The following is a 15,782-nucleotide window of genomic DNA, read 5'->3' on the forward strand; positions in this document are numbered from 1 at the left end:
AGACTGCAGGGCGCTCTTTATCTTAAATAACCCAAGCCACCAATACTAGTACAGCAGAAGCTTGAAGGGATCCTAGGGTCTTGACACCACTCTAATTTTACTATTATCTTAAGATATATAATATTATATATATTATACTAGTAATTAATAAAATATTAATTAAACTAACTAGTCTTATAAATAATATCATAAAATAGATAAATAAGTTTTATTTAATAAGCTTTAGGATAAGAATATTAATTATAATTAATAAATTATTTAATGCTTCCTAAAACCTGTATAAGAAGATTATTAAGTTAAATTATATAGTTAAAATTAATTTTATCTATATCTTTAAATTATAATATTATATAATAATTTTAGTCTTATTAACTAGCTTAAATAAGCTTATAATAATTTATTTAAATATACGATATATTATAATATTAATTAACTTTATTCTAGCCTAGAAGTTGGGAATAATCTTAAATTTGATTAAATTTATCTTAATTAATAATACTAGATCTTAATATATTTTTATAATATATATTCTAATTATTATATCTTTTTATAAAGTAATAAATAATTAATCTTATATTAATTAAGTTAAGATTTTAATATATCTAATTAATAACTTAAAAGCTAAGCTATTAATTAGTAATAATATTATAATCTTATTTTTAATAATCTAATAATTAAAAAATATTCTTAATTAAGAATATGTATATAAGACCTAAATAATAAAAATAATAATATTAAATAATCTAGAGATATATATAACCTAGGAAATCTTATAATATAAGTTATAATAAAAATGATTTATTTATTATTATAACTCTAAATAATAATTATATATAAATCTTAATATATTTAAGAATACTAGTCCTGGTATTATAATTTATTATCTTAATATTTAATATTATTATATAAATTTCTTAATATTATTATCATAAATTATAATTTATTTAATTCTTTTTTTAAATTATTTTCTTACTTCTTCTATAGAGTCCTGCTATTAATTAATAGAATTAAAATTATTTATATTTATTTAGATATTATAAAAAATATAATATTTTATAAAATCTACTTATAATTCTCTTATTATATATATAAATTATTAATTAATTATTAATATTATAAAGTAGTAATTACTTAAAATAATTTTTTTAATTAAGCTAAATCTCTAAGTAATACAGGTATTTATTTATATCTAATAATTTAAAATTTATATTTTTTATTAATAAAAAAAAAGTAATATAATTATTAATATATTATTTAACTTATCTTATTATTAGCTTAAGCTAGTAAAATTTTTAACATTTAATTTAGACTTAATAAATAATATTATGAGTAATTAAAAAAGTCTTATCTAATAGGCTTTAAGAATATTAATTATAATCAATAAATTATTATTTATTCTTTATATTATAGAGGTTCTTTATATAATATTTATTTATATTATATTTATAATCTATTTATTAGATAAGTTTAAAAATTATTTATAAAAAAATTATTAAAAGAATACTTATTCTTATATAATTCTTTAATATATAAAAAAATTGGGGGGGACTTTATATAAGATTAAAGATAATATATTATTTATATATTATAATCTTATAAATAATTATAAGAATTATTAATTATATCTCTCCTAGTTTATATAAGAGAAGATATTTTAACTTATTTATAATAATTTAAAATATCTAGAATATAATTATAATATAATTATTATAAAAAGATATATAATATATAAGAAGACCTGTTACTTTAAGAAGTATATTACTTATTATTCTTAATATTATTATTATTATTCTTATAATATATTATAACTTATCTTAGTAATAATAATCACTTTTTATATTATTACAATAAACTTTATAATTAGTTTTCTTATTAGTTAATAAGAATATAATAAAATTATAATATAAGTAAATAAAGCTACTAAGATAATTAGTATAATACTTAATAAAAATATCTAAATAACTTAAGATTAGACTTATAAGTACTTAAACTTCTAGATAATAATTAATTAAAATATATTAATATTTATTATATTAGATCAGGATCTCTTGTTCCTTATAAACTTTTAATAAATAATCTTTTAAAATTTATATATTTAATTATAATATTTTATTATATAATATTCTTAGTTTAATAAATAAATAAAAAATATAATTTAGATTATTAAAATAGTAATAATATACTTAACTTTAATAAATTTTTAAATAAAGATTAAGAATTTATATTTCAAATTTTAGTTATACTTAAAATTTTATAAAAAACTTAAGTATTAGTATAATTCTATATAAAATTCTTTATAAATTTTTTTTATATTATACTAATCTTTATTAAGTAATTTAGTATAATTTCTTCTTATAATATAATATAAAAGAAGCTTTTTAATTTATAGAGATCTAGATAAAGAAATATTATAATTATTATTATATACTTATAATATTTAATTCTAGTAATAAGATTTATTTATATCTAGGTATAAGATATAATATTCTAGTAAATTAAATTTTTTTCTAAAAACTTAATTAATAATATACTAGCTTGTTTATAATTCTAAAAAGTATTAATAAAAATACTTATTATCTAGATTTATTACTAAATATTATTTATCTAGTAATTAATATTATCTTTCTTAAGCCTGTTTTTAATAGTCTAAATTTTTATAATTATTAATATATTATATTAATTCTAGTTCAGGATATAAAGTTCTTTAATAATAATAATTAATATAAGATTAAATAATTATTTTATTATTATATTTAATATATTAATTAAAACTAATCTCCTTATATTAAATACTTCGTGAGATAGAAAGGATATAATTCATAATATAATATATAAAAATAAGAAGATAGTCTATAATAAGCAGTAAATAATCTTATTAAAGATTTTTACTAAATTATTTGTTACTTTATTTTTAGCTATAATTATAATTCCCCTGCTATCTATATTATTATATATAACTAGTATTATAAATGATATCTTTCAAACTTCCCCTATTTGTTACTATTATTATATTACCACTATTGTTATTCTGCCGTCGTAGGTGGTCAGATAGTTGATAGGATAGGGTCTAGCCCTTGCCCCCTAATTGGGACTAGCCCGTTGTGTAGTTAGTAGCCCACAGAAGCAAGAATAAGAACACCATCTTCTTCTTCCCCAATCAACTGAGTCCTATCATGACAATGATGATCTTATTTAAAATAATATATATAAAAATAATATAATAAATAATATAATAAATATAAAATTAGATCTTTATTATATATATATAATAATAAAACTAAATTTATTAAATATATTTAGAGATAAAAGATAATAAAAAGTTTATTAAAAACATTTAATAAAAAAATAAAAAAAATTGAAAATCATATAAAAATTAATATAAGAAAGAATTAATTAATTCAATTAATTCTATTAATAATAAACTAACTCTTAATATTCATCAGTCTGTAAAGATTATTATAAATAATAAATCTAGACTCTACTAAATATCTTACTTAGATTATTTTATATAATTAATCTAGATTTATTATTAATTAAAGAGTACATAATTAAGATTAAATTAAGATAATTTAGTACTAGATAAAGAAAAATATAATGATAAAGTTTACTTATAAGTATAGTTTTATACAAAAATAATCTATATAATTATAAATTAGAGAGAATATTTAGTAAAATAGATTCACTGAAGGTTTTAGGTTATTTCTTACATAAAAATCTGGAGTTATCTTCTGAATTACTGTAGACCAGACACAGGAATTTAACATAACCTGAACACCCCTTCAGACTGGAAAATCACATATAGATTATTTCTATGTACATTAAAGGCAACAAGTAGGCTTTGTCACCACAGATACATCATACATGTGTTGAATGGCAAACAAGTAGACACTTAGCTAAAAAAGCCTTGATTTGGGTGAGTAATTCGAAGAATCTAGTTTATAAAGAGAGATGTTTTTTGTGAAGCTGAGACTGTAACAACCAAGAAATTCCATATTTCCCAAGATACTTTGATGAATTTGGCTGCACCTGTTTGTCAAACCTACCAGGGATCGCCCGTTGTCTTGCATGTATACACATGCTTCTTGTGTCAGACCCAATGTTCAATCAAATGAATCCCTTGGTCGCTTTTACTTTTATCTCCTTGAAACACCAGCAGCCTTACTGTGGTGTTTTGTCTATGAGAGATCGGAGATCAATGTTCTAATCCCGCCAACCAGCTAATCCCCTCTTTATCTGCACTCATTGAACAACTGTGTTAGCACACACCTGAGACCGTTTCTCAAACAGACGGTCTCAATCCAGTCTTCTCAAAACGGAACCTACACCATACCATTTAATCTCGCTGCTGCTACTCTCACACTTGCCTGTCGAAATGTCTCCCACAACCACAGGCTCTCTGCCCAGTAGTACCGATGCTGATGGTAATTCGGGCGACAATAATTCTAGTCCAACTAGTTCCCCTTTACTCTTTTTTGTTGCCCTTGGATTTGGTGTGGTATTTACAAACCTATGGTATGCTATATTCCATACATTCCTTTCCTCGAAAATCATTTTTACCCGAAACTGACATATTATCTCTCAGGATCATAGTCGGGGTTAAGTACTGCTTTCGGTATAACCAACGAAATCGCCAGTTGCGAAATGAAGAAACAGGGGAGCCTATAAACCTTGTGACAATGCCCCGAACCCACAGGAGACGGAGAGAAAAGAAGTTAATGAGTATGGACGAGGTGAACGAGCGATTTCCGCTTATGAAATATAAAGCCTGGAGGTCAACACGTGCAGACGAAGGCCTCCCTACTGCTGGTGGAATATCAGCGCCAACTACTCGGGCACACAGTTTGAAAGACGAGAACAAAGCTTTTACGATCGCTGCCGGCGGTGATTCACCTGTAGCTACCTCGCCAGAAAAGGGCCAGCACTGTACCGTGCTACAGACGTTGGACAATGCCCAGAATGCCGAAGCGGGATTCAAAACGTTGGATAAACCCGAGCGACACAACCATGCTGAAGGCAACCTATCCCGCGCCTGTCCTGATAACACCCCCATTAAGACGCAAGCCGTCTCCGGCGACCCAGTCGCACATCAACGACAAGAATACAGTTTTGTCGAAGACGTCGAAGACGTCGATGACATTGATAGTCAAATCCGAACTTCTATGTCTGCTGAACTTTTGCCAAATCTCGGTGACTCGTGTGCCATCTGCCTTGACATGATCGAAGACGATGATGATATACGCGGGCTTACATGTGGACACGCATTCCACGCCTCTTGTGTTGATCCGTGGTTAACGAGTCGAAGGGCTTGCTGTCCATTATGCAAAGCAGATTATCATGTTCCCAAGCCCCGACCCGACCCATATGAACAGTCGGCGCTGGGGGAACGCATAGCCCGACACAGTGCAAACCGGATGCCTGTTCCAAGCCAACCTCAGGCTGTGTTTATAGGGGGCCGCTCGAATTCATTTCGTGTCCCGGCAACGCGGAACCGAAGCACCCAGCCAGTGCCATCCCGGAACAGACCATGGCATGCAATAGACCGGCTTTGGCGGTTGCAGAATTCCCGGCCTCAACCCTCGACCCCTGATCAGTCCATAGTCACACCAGAGTCCCGTGAACAAGAGACGTTGGGGTCAAGGTTGGCGAACATCCGCTTATTCAACCGTGGTGCTACTTTTTCGACCAGAAATCGCCCCTTGAGAGAGAGCGCGCAGTTCGCAGACCAGTTACGCCCAGAGGGCAACCGAACATCGAACCAGCGTGAAGCCGCTTCTTTTGTTTGAATTCACTTTTATCAATCCATACCAACAATCGTGTGGTATATCCTATTGTCATTGAAATAATTTTTCTGATTAATCAACATCTGGAATGTTGATTAAGATCCTGTTACACTTGCAAGTACCAGGCCGTCTTGTAAACATGAGCAGATGATCTTTTTTTGGTGTACTAATGGCGACGAGAGCATGGAGTCACTACTCTTAGGTCTTTTTATCTGTCATGCTGCAAATTACTAATCATGGACTCTTTGTCTTATTTGGAGTTGGTGTTGGTGACCCAATTAGCGTGATTTGAGTATTGAGCGGGGTGATCATTTTTTTGTAGGACTACTTATTACGTATATAACTTTCAATTGAGCCGTTTTATAGAGGGTTGAAGTAGAGACATGAAGCGTACATCTTCTCTATATCGTGGCTGTTGCCCATAGCTAATGATTTGTTCGATATATGCTGATGTACACACACATGCATCATTTAATTACAAAAAAGGAGTAGAAAAATCACCTCGCATGTTCAAATACATTCAAATCTGGAACTTCCAAACAACTCCCACGCAAGCATTGAAGGATACGCACACGCAATGCATCTCCGTCATTTCTTTAACCCCATGGTTCCAACACCGGCACTGATGACACCCGGAAGTTCTTCCTGCCCCACATAATATAACATTCCCACTGCAGCCCCTGTTGCGGCAATCGCCATTATACTGATACCGGCAACCAGGAAAAACGGAGTGCTGATGTCCCTCTTCTGGCATGCAGAGCCGCCCCAACTAGATTTCTGTATGCTGCCGTCTTCTTTTCTAGTGATAGTTTCCCTGCACTTACATGTATAACAATCGCTTTTGGCGCCCCCGTTAACGGATCTTTGTTTGTTATAACAAGATCCATGCCCGGAGCATCCATGGGTTGCCTCAATGCAAGATGCCTCAGAAGTGAAACAGGAAGGAAAGGAGGTCGACAGCAGAGAGTCCTGATATTCAGATTTGACAAGGGACCCGAGGTTGTCATTTTTGGACAGAGTCCCATCCATGACAGCCCTGGGTTTCTTCGTCCTGAGGGCCAGGCCTTCGGTATTGCTTGACTCTTGGAGAACAAGAGCAGTTACTTCTTTACCGTTGATCGCCAACTCGTGCAAACCATGGAAGAAGGCCTTTACTGCATCTGTAGCTCGCGAGCTAACATTATTGGGAGACTGCCAGGTTCAGATGTCAGATACGGTGCTTTGTCATTTAGAGTTCTGAGATATACCTCAAGTGATATTTTTACAATTGCTGTTAGCGTTTCTGTGTCAACCCAGGACTCGATACCCTTCACATGGTTTATGAGTTCCTCGTCGAAAACACTCTGAACGGGCCCGTAAGATGAATCCCTAGGGAAGCAATCTCTAAAAGCCTAGAGTCACGTACGTGAGCGGTTTGTAAATGAAGTACAGAATATGATAATAGCAACAGTGTCCTTGCTTACCTGTGGTGCCCGGGATTCTGCTTCAATGCCGGTGTTCGACACGCAGTGCTTTGCCTCGGCCAAACGGGCCACACCTTGAGTATCGCCTTTGAGAGCACCATAGAGAATCTTCTCCGGAAAAGTCGTAGGGAGGTCGAGGATAGTTACTGCTCCCTCGTACCCATTTAGAACCGAGGAACCTTGAATTCAGGGTTATCAGCCATCTGATTGTAGTATCGTCGAATTTTGTAGCCTACCGACTTCGGAGCCCAAGCCTTCAATAACGAAGAAGCTCCTGTCTAATGTTTCGTCATCGCAAGACAAGCCAAAAAGTTGGTCCTGAGCTCCCGCTAGTCTATCAATGACCTTGATTGTATCCGGATCAACATCTCCCAGGTTTGAAGCGACGGATGACTTCAGTCGATGGTCTAAGAGCTGTTGCGCCGCCGCACCTGATAATGCTGGAGCTCTCGGGGCATCCCATTGAAACTGTGGTTCGAAGGCGAGAATGGACGCTTCCCAGGCGCTGACTCCGCATGCGATTAATGTCCACAGATTTAGTATATTTGAGAACTGCCGCATGGTGAATGGTATGGATTGGTCAATATAACAATGTCCGACAGAATGAGAATCACTTGTAGATTCTACTCCGATAACTTGAAGTCGAGTTTGTTTCTGGAACGTTTATGTAGCCGGTAATAATGTATGAAGCATCTTGCTTGCAGTTCGCATATACGTAGGCAGGTGCCGCCTTCCAGCATTCTGTACTATATAGTTATCCAACGCGGAAGGCGGTCAATTTGCTCCGTACTCTAGTGCAGGTACTCCGTACTTATACTAGTAGTTACTACCTCCGTACTCTGCTCGTAGGTTCCAAGGTTGGCACCTCCCGCTATGCATGTGGCCCCGGAGCGTCGCGCCACTCCCTGAATTGTAGATTATGTCCAGTGAATGAGAGGTAGAGAAACATCAAAATTTAACATTTCATACGCTGGCTCGACTCTCCAAGTACTACTCAGAAAACACGTCTCCCAAATTGTACTTCTTGGTTTCAAACCTTTTCTTTCCCATTCTGTCTTCTTTTTCTTTCCCTCTCTTTTTCTCAATTTACACAGAACAGACGTGAACCCACTGAACTTTCCAAACAGGCATGTGTTGTTGATGACAAGCGCTCTTCCGCAGATGCAACCTCACAAATGTTTCGAGTCAGACAATTATTCTCACATCCAAGATTGTTCTTTCGGATTAGCCCACCGGCTTCATTGAATTCGAGCACCCGCAATGTGCGCCATGTACAGTTTAAAAGACCACGGATCAGGTGAGCTTCGGTCCTCTGAACTTGCGATTGACGACATTGCCTAATACGACAGGATTGCAGAAGTTTCATAACAAAATGCTGTCTTTATGGAATGGCATTCCATCTGTCGAGTTCATTTGTTCTTTCACAATTCGACAATGGTACGCGCACGGCAGATGCACTAGAAGAGCCTGTTGCCGCTGGACGGGATAAGGACAAACATGATCCTGATGAAAAAACGGACCTTGATCCGGTTTTCATTCCACTCGGATTACCATATTTAAGGGAAGGCGAATTCTATGCAGTGTCGGACCCTGAATGGAAACAGTTTGTAAAATTTTCCCAAGACCGCGAAAAGCTCAACTCTCTCCAAGGTACGTGTGACGAAAAAGCTTTGCTGGTTGGCACGTACTTACTCTCCGAATAGGAGAATTAGCATCACTTGTTTTATCTGATGCAGCACAATCCGCTATACTTTCTCGTTTGTTAGGCGGGCCTCTCGAATTAACTGGATCCTGGCTTGTGCACCACTTCCCATCTCGAGCCCCACCCAAATATACCCGCATAGGGTATGTATTGAATTGACCTTTGTTGATTAGATCTCAGATCCTAGTTAACACTACCCTAGGATACAGATTACTGACACAGCCATTGCGTTGGTCTCTAAATACATGGCGTTCGAAGAAGGTGATCGACTTAAAAGATGCATATGGCCCCTTCCTGCTACTCTTGCAATCAAAGATGCATACTCAGTTTTATTCCAACGACAACTCTCAAAGCTTAGTGCCACGAATTTGGACGAAGAACACCAAAGTTCAAGTTCAAATTTGCCGTCTTATACAACTATGCTATCATCTGACCCCAAGGCCGCGGATGATTCAAGTCAAGTACCTCAGCATCACTCCCGTATATCGAATGCTGGAGAAAGTGCAAACCGAAGCAACGACGACTACCATGACTACCCTTTCTCTGTCATTTCCACGTTGAAAAAGCTTCTACTGCAATTTGGCCCTGGTTCAGATCTTTACACGGCATCATTGGCCTTCAAGTTTCGGTTCAACGATTGTTTGTCTCGGGAGCGACACGCTTCTCCCCGTGGTGTGTTTTATTTCGCCGGGCCAGTTGGGCTCAAAGGGCCTAAGGGATTCTGTAGGATTGAGGTCAAAGGCGAATATGACCCAGCAGCTGCTAAATGGGCCATTGTTTCAATGCAGTTGAAGGATCTGAGTGTTTTTAATCAGAGTGCACTCGGGGGGCACTAGCCATGGACCACGGCCCGCTTTGCAATATATGGTGCAGTTGGGCAGTCAATGCATACATCATCAGCCGGCAACGTGTGCAAATCCCTGAGGGTAGGTAGGGTCGCTACCTACTGAGTTCTATGTACTGGATGAGATTAGATGATTGCCTGGCTTCCGACCAAATCGATTATAGATGATCGGTTGCCTCCACTCTCTCTTGAGTTACCTTAACTTATTTTGTTGAATTCAACTGGAGCCCTGATAAGTTCGGTACTGAGTTGAACTGAGGCCTTCCAATTCAATATGAACAGAGCCTCAAACCAATCATATTTGTCATCTCCATTAGTGTAACTAACCACATCCCGCAACGCCCAGTATTACATCATAGTTCTGTAGCATTGAATGACGCCCGGTTGTCACCCCGCTTCTTTCATTTGCAAAGGAGCCGAGTCTTTTGACATACAGGAGCTTTTGGTGGTTGTGCCATCTCTATAATCTTCTTCTCCCTCCAGGTTCTCGCCAGGGGTTCTCAGTGTTGCCTTTCCTACATAATGGCACTTCAGCCCAAATTTGCCGGGCAGCTGTTGGCTGCTCACGCTCAGCAACCCCCCCACACGCTTGAGTTCTGTAAGTATTTGCACCTACTTGGCTCAAACACCTAGGGTTACAGACCTGCTGACTGAATACTGACTTGCCCCATTGCAGACCTCGACTACGTTTGCCCTGTATGTTTAGAACCTGTCACTTGGACTTCCTTTTCCCGCACGCACTGATATATCATGTGTCACTTAGTTCTCCGCGAAATTCTTCAATACGTTCTATACTTCAGTAAAGCCACTCGTTGAAAGGAAATATTCATTGAAACTTCGTGTCATTTTCCGCCAGCATATTCAGCCGTGGCATCCATCATCGACGTTGACACATGAAGCCGGTGCAGCTGTCCTAAAAGCGGCGCCTGAAAAGTTTTGGGAATTCAGCGCCGCCCTTTTTGAGCACCAGAAAGAGTTTTTCGATATTAGCGTTGTTAATGAAACACGCAACAAGACATATGAAAGACTGGCGAAAATTGCAGCACGTGTAGGCGTTAGTGAGAATGAGGTATTGAAGCTGTTGGTTGTCAATGAGAAAGCTAGCCACGATGGAGAACTGAACACTGGCAATGAAGTCACCAATGATATCAAGCTAATGGTCAAGGTGGGTATTCAAAGAATCTGTCACTTCCGATGATTGATGCAATCTAACAGGGAACAAATACAGTCAAATCGTGTGATAGGAGTCCATGTTTCTCCAACCGTATATTTCAACGTATGAGACATCCGAACGATACGACGCAATCATCCCAGTTCGCTGACTTGACAAACCCAGGGGATCGAAGAGCCAAACATCAGCAGTAGTTTTGCAACGAGCCAATGGGAGGAATGGTTGGCCAAGAACATAGTTTGAGGTTCCTTTTGATTGTAAGATTTTCGTGACAGGAACAGATGTTGGAAAAAACATTTGATGGTGATGGTGGCTGTGGTTTTGTCTCTTCTTTGCCGATAAGAACTGGGCCGTACTTATTAAACTGCACAGCGGGGCACCTAATCTCTTGAAATAGTCTTAGCCATGCAAGAGATGTACCTGCTGTCGAATCTCAACTGTTTCATTCATCCCCACGTTACAAAAGTGCCGGTAACAGGCAATTATTCCAGGTGCGAGATTGAAAGATTACTGTGACAGAGGGGGTTGGTAGTTCAAAGGGCGCCTGGAAGTTTTAGCGGGGGTTATCACGTCATCATATAAAGCAAGGACCTACTTGAAAAGAAGGATGTGAGGCTCTGGTTCGTGCACTTCGTAATGTTCCCAACCCAAGCTCTATGATTAAAGATTAGAGATAGTCTTCGAGGAGCGGACGCATGTTGTAGATATGTACCTGTGTGATGCCAAGCGCCCGCCACTCTTCTTCCCAAAGCAACTTCAGAGTTCCTTTCGCGCTGTCGAAGTAATCGGCGGGGATTTTCTTAAGCATATTTTTAGGTAGTTGAACATGTCGATATTCGTACGCATCGTCGGAATACCTAGATGTGTTCGTCAGCCCCTTCTTCCGTGATATGTACGGACAGACAAATACCTCGCGGAGTAGTGAATGGAGTCAATAAATTCTTCGAGTCTCTCTCGCTCGCTTTCTAGCAGAAGGCGTGGCTTCTTATTTCTTCTGCTCATGTCGATGTCCATCTGGAGGAGGGGGGAGGGGAAGCGTCCGCAAAAACACAAATATTACTTGGAAGCGCCTTCTGTATTGGATAACATATTAGGAACAGCCCCTCAAACCTCAAAGAATGGGAAGCAGGAGTAACAAGACAGAGCGCGAAATGTTTATAACTGGGAAACATAGAGGCCAGGGTTTATCAAGTAAATAGAGTGGAGTGGGGACAAGAAAATACTCACGAGAAAAGTTCTCTGTGCTGGACTATCAAGTTTGTGAGAACTGAATCGACAGGAGGAGTATATCGTGGACAATGGTCTTTGGCGGATTGGTATGTTGTCCAGCAGTGAAAACAATGGCCGAGTAATCTTCCAAGAATATCCTAATGACTGTTGCTTTGGTACCCGAGGTGTACTCCGTCGTTGTTTGATCCATAATTATGGTACGGAGACTGTTGTAATTTACCCGCATGAGTGATGCCTCAGGCTACCAAGTATATCCTATCGGAGAACCCTGCAAATTCTGCTGCTATCGATTTTGGCTCGATTTTAATCAATAAAATCCAAGCAGACACGCAAACTGGATAACAAGATCATTGATCCATACGCACATCATGTTATCTACAGTTTATAACTATCAAATTCAAATCATGCAGCTTAAGTATGTAAGGCCGATGGAAGAGGATATATCTACTGATATACATAAATATATACAAAATGTTATTCTTACTACTTTCCTGACTACCTGAAATGTCATGATTTGAGTATAGTGAAAATGACATGCTGGAAATTCTACTCCGTATGCATGCAGCATGGCCGACGACTCAGTAGTCAAGGAGACTCAGTAGTCAAGGAATCACGCTTCTTGCGATCTGACACCCCATCTGCGTACATTATAAATCTTTTCAAGACCAATGTAATATTGACGAATTATAAAGGCAGCATCCAAGAGAGAAATAATATATACAGAGTACATAATATATGGATGTATACCGGTACAATTCCAAAGAAGGCAAACCGATTGGTGACTAATCAGAAAGAAAAAGACACAGTACATCACGTGATGCATAAAGTGTTTGTTGAATTTGCCTTCTACCGAGGAGCAAGAAAGTTTGGTTTAAAAAAAAAAAAAAAAAAAAATTTTTTCCCTTAAAAAGTGAGATGAGCGAGGAGAGGAAAAGTGGGCTGTCTCGGGGCTTTTTTTTTTCCTTACTCTTCCCTCCACTGCAGACCTCTAAAATTTTAACCACTCCCACCTCGGCGCTGGAGTGATTTTAGAATTTCTTCTGTTCTTCCCAAATTTCCATTCAACCCATTTTTCTTTTCACTTTTTTGAATCCCTAGGACCTTAATACAGTCTTTAGTGATCTTTTACCATGTCTGACGAAGTCTACGAAGGTGCCGTTGGCATCGATCTTGGTGGGTTGTCACCATTGTACTATCTGATGGGATAGGTACTTACCTAGTATTTGCAGGCACGACCTACTCTTGTGTTGCCAACTATGAGGGCACCAATGTCGAAATCAGTAAGTCCACATAGATGTCGTGGTATCAGGCAATTGTTCTCTAACCAGCATCGATGTAGTCGCCAACGAGCAGGGTAGCTATACCACCCCGTCGTTCGTCTCCTTCACCGACAAGGAGCGTCTGATTGGCGAGGCCGCGAAGAACCAGGCTGCCATGAACCCGAGGAACACTGTCTTCGATATCAAGTAAGAAATCTTCTACCCTTGTTGCTCGCTCAAAAGTTCGTTTGAGCATTGGTTCTAACCTTTTTTAAGGCGTCTTATCGGTCGGAGATACGAGGACCCCATTGTCAAGAAGGATGTTGAATCTTGGCCTTTCAAGGTCATCGACCAGGGTGGAAACCCCATCGTGGAGGTTGACTACCTTGGCGAGACCAAGACTTTCTCTCCTCAGGAAATCTCTTCCATGGTGTTGATGAAGGTAATTCAGACCAGAGTTCGAAATCGAAAATAGTTGAAAGAAACTAATCCAACTACATCAATAGATGAAGGAGGTTGCGGAGACCAAGCTGGGCAAGAAGGTCGAAAAGGCCGTCATCACTGTCCCGGCTTACTTCAATGACAACCAGCGTCAGGCTACCAAGGACGCTGGTGCGATTGCCGGCCTCAACGTTCTCCGTATCATCAACGAGCCCACTGCCGCCGCCATTGCCTATGGTCTTGGCTCTGGAAAGTCTGACAAGGAGCGTAATGTCCTGATCTATGATCTTGGTGGTGGTACTTTCGATGTCTCTCTCCTCAACATCCAGGGCGGCGTTTTCACCGTCAAGGCCACTGCTGGTGACACCCATCTTGGTGGTCAGGACTTTGATACCAACCTCCTTGACTTCTTCAAGAAGGAGTTCCAGCGCAAGACTGGAAAGGACCTCTCCGGTGATCCCAGGGCTTTGCGCCGCCTGAGAACCGCCTGTGAGCGTGCCAAGCGCACTCTGTCCAACGCCACTCAGACCACTGTCGAGATCGATTCTCTGTTTGATGGCGAGGATTTCAACTCCTCTCTCACCCGTGCTCGTTTCGAGGATCTCAACGCCAAGAGCTTCTCTGGTACTCTGGACCCTGTCCAGCAGGTCCTGAAGGACTCCGGTCTCGGTAAGAAGCAGGTTGATGAGATCGTGCTTGTCGGTGGTTCCACCCGTATCCCTCGCATCCAAAAGCTCCTGAGCGATTTCTTCGATGGAAAGAAGCTAGAAAAGGTAAGCAGTTCCTCCTGTACATGATGAGAACGCATCTAATGGTTTTTTCTTCAGAGCATCAACCCCGATGAGGCCGTTGCCTACGGTGCCGCTGTTCAGGCTGGTATTCTTTCGGGCAAGGCTACTTCTGCTGAGACTCAGGATCTGTTGCTGCTCGATGTCGTTCCTCTTTCTCTTGGTGTTGCCATGGAAGGCAACATCTTTGCCCCCGTGGTTGCGCGTGGCCAGACTGTTCCCACCATCAAGAAGCGCACTTTCACTACTGTTGTGGACAACCAGACCACCGTCCAGTTCCCTGTTTTCCAGGGTGAGCGTACCAACTGCGCTGACAACACCTCTCTTGGAGAGTTCACTCTGGCGCCTATCCCTCCCATGAGGGCTGGTGAGGCTGCTCTTGAGTGTGTTTTCGAGGTTGACGTGAACGGTATCCTCAAGGTCACTGCGACGGAGAAGTCCTCTGGCCGCACTGCCAACATCACCATCTCGAATGCAGTTGGCAAACTTTCCTCTGGCGAGATCGAGCAGATGATTGATGGTAAGTCAAGTTTACTCTCCAGCTTCATGCAGCACGTAACTAATAAATACTAGACGCTGCCAAGTTCAAGTCCAGCGATGAGGCTTTCACTAAGAAGTTCGAATCTCGTCAACAGCTCGAGTCTTACATCTCTCGTGTTGAGGAGATCGTTTCCGACCCCGGAATGTCGATGAAGCTGAAGCGGGGCAACAAGGAGAAGATCGAGTCTGCCCTTAGCGATGCCATGGCGCAGCTCGAGATTGAGGAGTCCTCCCCCGAGGATCTCAAGAAGAAGGAGCTCGCTCTTAAGCGACTCATCACGAAGGCCATGGCTACTCGGTAAAGCTGTACAGTCAGTGCTTAGACCGTACCGCAACTGAAGCCGCCCAAAGGCCTTCGTTTATTACATGACGATCTTACGGAAAGGGGCCATTTTGTTTGTTACTGCTCCTTTTTCTTTTTCTGAAATTGGGTCTTCGTCCACACATTGGCTTTACATCAGGAGCGCATTTTTTATGATTGGGCAGAGACTTTTCAAAAGTATCCTTAGATTTGAAAATTTTGGTTCATTTTAAGACTTACAAGGACATTTATATAACCGTAAA

At 38.8% G+C, this 15,782-nt stretch overlaps 6 protein-coding genes across 6 annotated transcripts; 4 read left to right on the top strand and 2 right to left on the bottom strand.

Annotated features, from left to right (window-relative positions):
• The first annotated feature begins 4,056 nt into the window (after positions 1 to 4,056).
• P168DRAFT_301933 (uncharacterized protein) lies at positions 4,057 to 6,136 on the top strand. The gene is made up of 2 exons (XM_024838592.1): positions 4,057 to 4,512; positions 4,583 to 6,136. Exons 1-2 carry the CDS (start codon positions 4,373 to 4,375, stop codon positions 5,781 to 5,783), a joined length of 1,341 nt encoding a protein of 446 aa, XP_024695502.1. The 5' UTR covers positions 4,057 to 4,372; the 3' UTR covers positions 5,784 to 6,136.
• Positions 6,137 to 6,197: 61 nt separating this feature from the next.
• On the bottom strand, positions 6,198 to 7,989 carry P168DRAFT_301934 (DUF3844 domain-containing protein). The gene is made up of 4 exons (XM_024838593.1): positions 7,480 to 7,989; positions 7,244 to 7,422; positions 7,028 to 7,171; positions 6,198 to 6,971 (listed from the first exon to the last, which is right to left on the bottom strand). Exons 1-4 carry the CDS (start codon positions 7,802 to 7,804, stop codon positions 6,369 to 6,371), a joined length of 1,251 nt encoding a protein of 416 aa, XP_024695503.1. The 5' UTR covers positions 7,805 to 7,989; the 3' UTR covers positions 6,198 to 6,368.
• Positions 7,990 to 8,122: 133 nt separating this feature from the next.
• On the top strand, positions 8,123 to 10,099 carry P168DRAFT_301935 (uncharacterized protein). The gene is made up of 4 exons (XM_024838594.1): positions 8,123 to 8,540; positions 8,601 to 8,893; positions 8,947 to 9,088; positions 9,148 to 10,099. Exons 1-4 carry the CDS (start codon positions 8,419 to 8,421, stop codon positions 9,779 to 9,781), a joined length of 1,191 nt encoding a protein of 396 aa, XP_024695504.1. The 5' UTR covers positions 8,123 to 8,418; the 3' UTR covers positions 9,782 to 10,099.
• Positions 10,100 to 10,286: 187 nt separating this feature from the next.
• Positions 10,287 to 11,504, top strand: P168DRAFT_301936 (DsbA family protein). The gene is made up of 5 exons (XM_024838595.1): positions 10,287 to 10,387; positions 10,466 to 10,485; positions 10,553 to 10,954; positions 11,018 to 11,065; positions 11,126 to 11,504. Exons 1-5 carry the CDS (start codon positions 10,312 to 10,314, stop codon positions 11,201 to 11,203), a joined length of 624 nt encoding a protein of 207 aa, XP_024695505.1. The 5' UTR covers positions 10,287 to 10,311; the 3' UTR covers positions 11,204 to 11,504.
• P168DRAFT_287433 (cyclin-dependent protein kinase regulatory subunit CKS1) lies at positions 11,482 to 12,269 on the bottom strand. The gene is made up of 4 exons (XM_024836574.1): positions 12,188 to 12,269; positions 11,871 to 12,033; positions 11,673 to 11,817; positions 11,482 to 11,614 (listed from the first exon to the last, which is right to left on the bottom strand). Exons 2-4 carry the CDS (start codon positions 11,972 to 11,974, stop codon positions 11,552 to 11,554), a joined length of 312 nt encoding a protein of 103 aa, XP_024695506.1. The 5' UTR covers positions 11,975 to 12,033; positions 12,188 to 12,269; the 3' UTR covers positions 11,482 to 11,551.
• An 864-nt stretch (positions 12,270 to 13,133) lies between these two features.
• On the top strand, positions 13,134 to 15,701 carry hscA (putative Hsp70 chaperone (HscA)). The gene is made up of 7 exons (XM_024834100.1): positions 13,134 to 13,363; positions 13,420 to 13,470; positions 13,530 to 13,656; positions 13,726 to 13,891; positions 13,956 to 14,663; positions 14,718 to 15,198; positions 15,252 to 15,701. The coding sequence occupies exons 1-7, from the start codon at positions 13,321 to 13,323 to the stop codon at positions 15,518 to 15,520; spliced, it is 1,845 nt and encodes a 614-aa protein (XP_024695507.1). The 5' UTR covers positions 13,134 to 13,320; the 3' UTR covers positions 15,521 to 15,701.
• Positions 15,702 to 15,782: the final 81 nt, after the last annotated feature.

The sequence above is a fragment of the Aspergillus campestris genome, assembly GCF_002847485.1.
Source record: "Aspergillus campestris IBT 28561 chromosome Unknown P168scaffold_2, whole genome shotgun sequence".
In the NCBI taxonomy this organism is placed as follows: Eukaryota; Fungi; Ascomycota; class Eurotiomycetes; order Eurotiales; family Aspergillaceae; genus Aspergillus; species Aspergillus campestris.

Bases quoted from the DNA above. Each gene is read 5' to 3' on its own strand.
- hscA (XM_024834100.1), top strand. From the start codon at position 13,321: ATGTCTGACGAAGTCTACGAAGGTGCCGTTGGCATCGATCTTG. The intron at 13,657-13,725 runs GTAAGAAATCTT...ACCTTTTTTAAG, and splicing joins AACACTGTCTTCGATATCAA to GCGTCTTATCGGTCGGAGAT. The intron at 13,892-13,955 runs GTAATTCAGACC...CTACATCAATAG, and splicing joins CTTCCATGGTGTTGATGAAG to ATGAAGGAGGTTGCGGAGAC.
- P168DRAFT_301933 (XM_024838592.1), top strand. From the start codon at position 4,373: ATGTCTCCCACAACCACAGGCTCTCTGCCCAGTAGTACCGATGCTGAT. The intron at 4,513-4,582 runs GTATGCTATATT...ATTATCTCTCAG, and splicing joins GTGGTATTTACAAACCTATG to GATCATAGTCGGGGTTAAGT.
- P168DRAFT_301934 (XM_024838593.1), bottom strand. From the start codon at position 7,804: ATGCGGCAGTTCTCAAATATACTAAATCTGTGGACATTAATCGCATGC. The intron at 7,423-7,479 runs GTAGGCTACAAA...CCTGAATTCAAG, and splicing joins AGGCTTGGGCTCCGAAGTCG to GTTCCTCGGTTCTAAATGGG. The intron at 6,972-7,027 runs GTATATCTCAGA...TGAACCTGGCAG, and splicing joins TTGTAAAAATATCACTTGAG to TCTCCCAATAATGTTAGCTC.
- P168DRAFT_287433 (XM_024836574.1), bottom strand. From the start codon at position 11,974: ATGGACATCGACATGAGCAGAAGAAATAAGAAGCCACGCCTTCTGCTA. The intron at 11,818-11,870 runs GTATTTGTCTGT...GAACACATCTAG, and splicing joins TCCATTCACTACTCCGCGAG to GTATTCCGACGATGCGTACG. The intron at 11,615-11,672 runs GTACATATCTAC...CTTTAATCATAG, and splicing joins GGGCGCTTGGCATCACACAG to AGCTTGGGTTGGGAACATTA.
- P168DRAFT_301936 (XM_024838595.1), top strand. From the start codon at position 10,312: ATGGCACTTCAGCCCAAATTTGCCGGGCAGCTGTTGGCTGCTCACGCT. The intron at 10,388-10,465 runs GTAAGTATTTGC...GCCCCATTGCAG, and splicing joins CCCCCACACGCTTGAGTTCT to ACCTCGACTACGTTTGCCCT. The intron at 11,066-11,125 runs GTATGAGACATC...TGACAAACCCAG, and splicing joins CTCCAACCGTATATTTCAAC to GGGATCGAAGAGCCAAACAT.
- P168DRAFT_301935 (XM_024838594.1), top strand. From the start codon at position 8,419: ATGTTTCGAGTCAGACAATTATTCTCACATCCAAGATTGTTCTTTCGG. The intron at 8,894-8,946 runs GTACGTGTGACG...CTCTCCGAATAG, and splicing joins AAAGCTCAACTCTCTCCAAG to GAGAATTAGCATCACTTGTT. The intron at 9,089-9,147 runs GTATGTATTGAA...ACACTACCCTAG, and splicing joins CCCAAATATACCCGCATAGG to GATACAGATTACTGACACAG.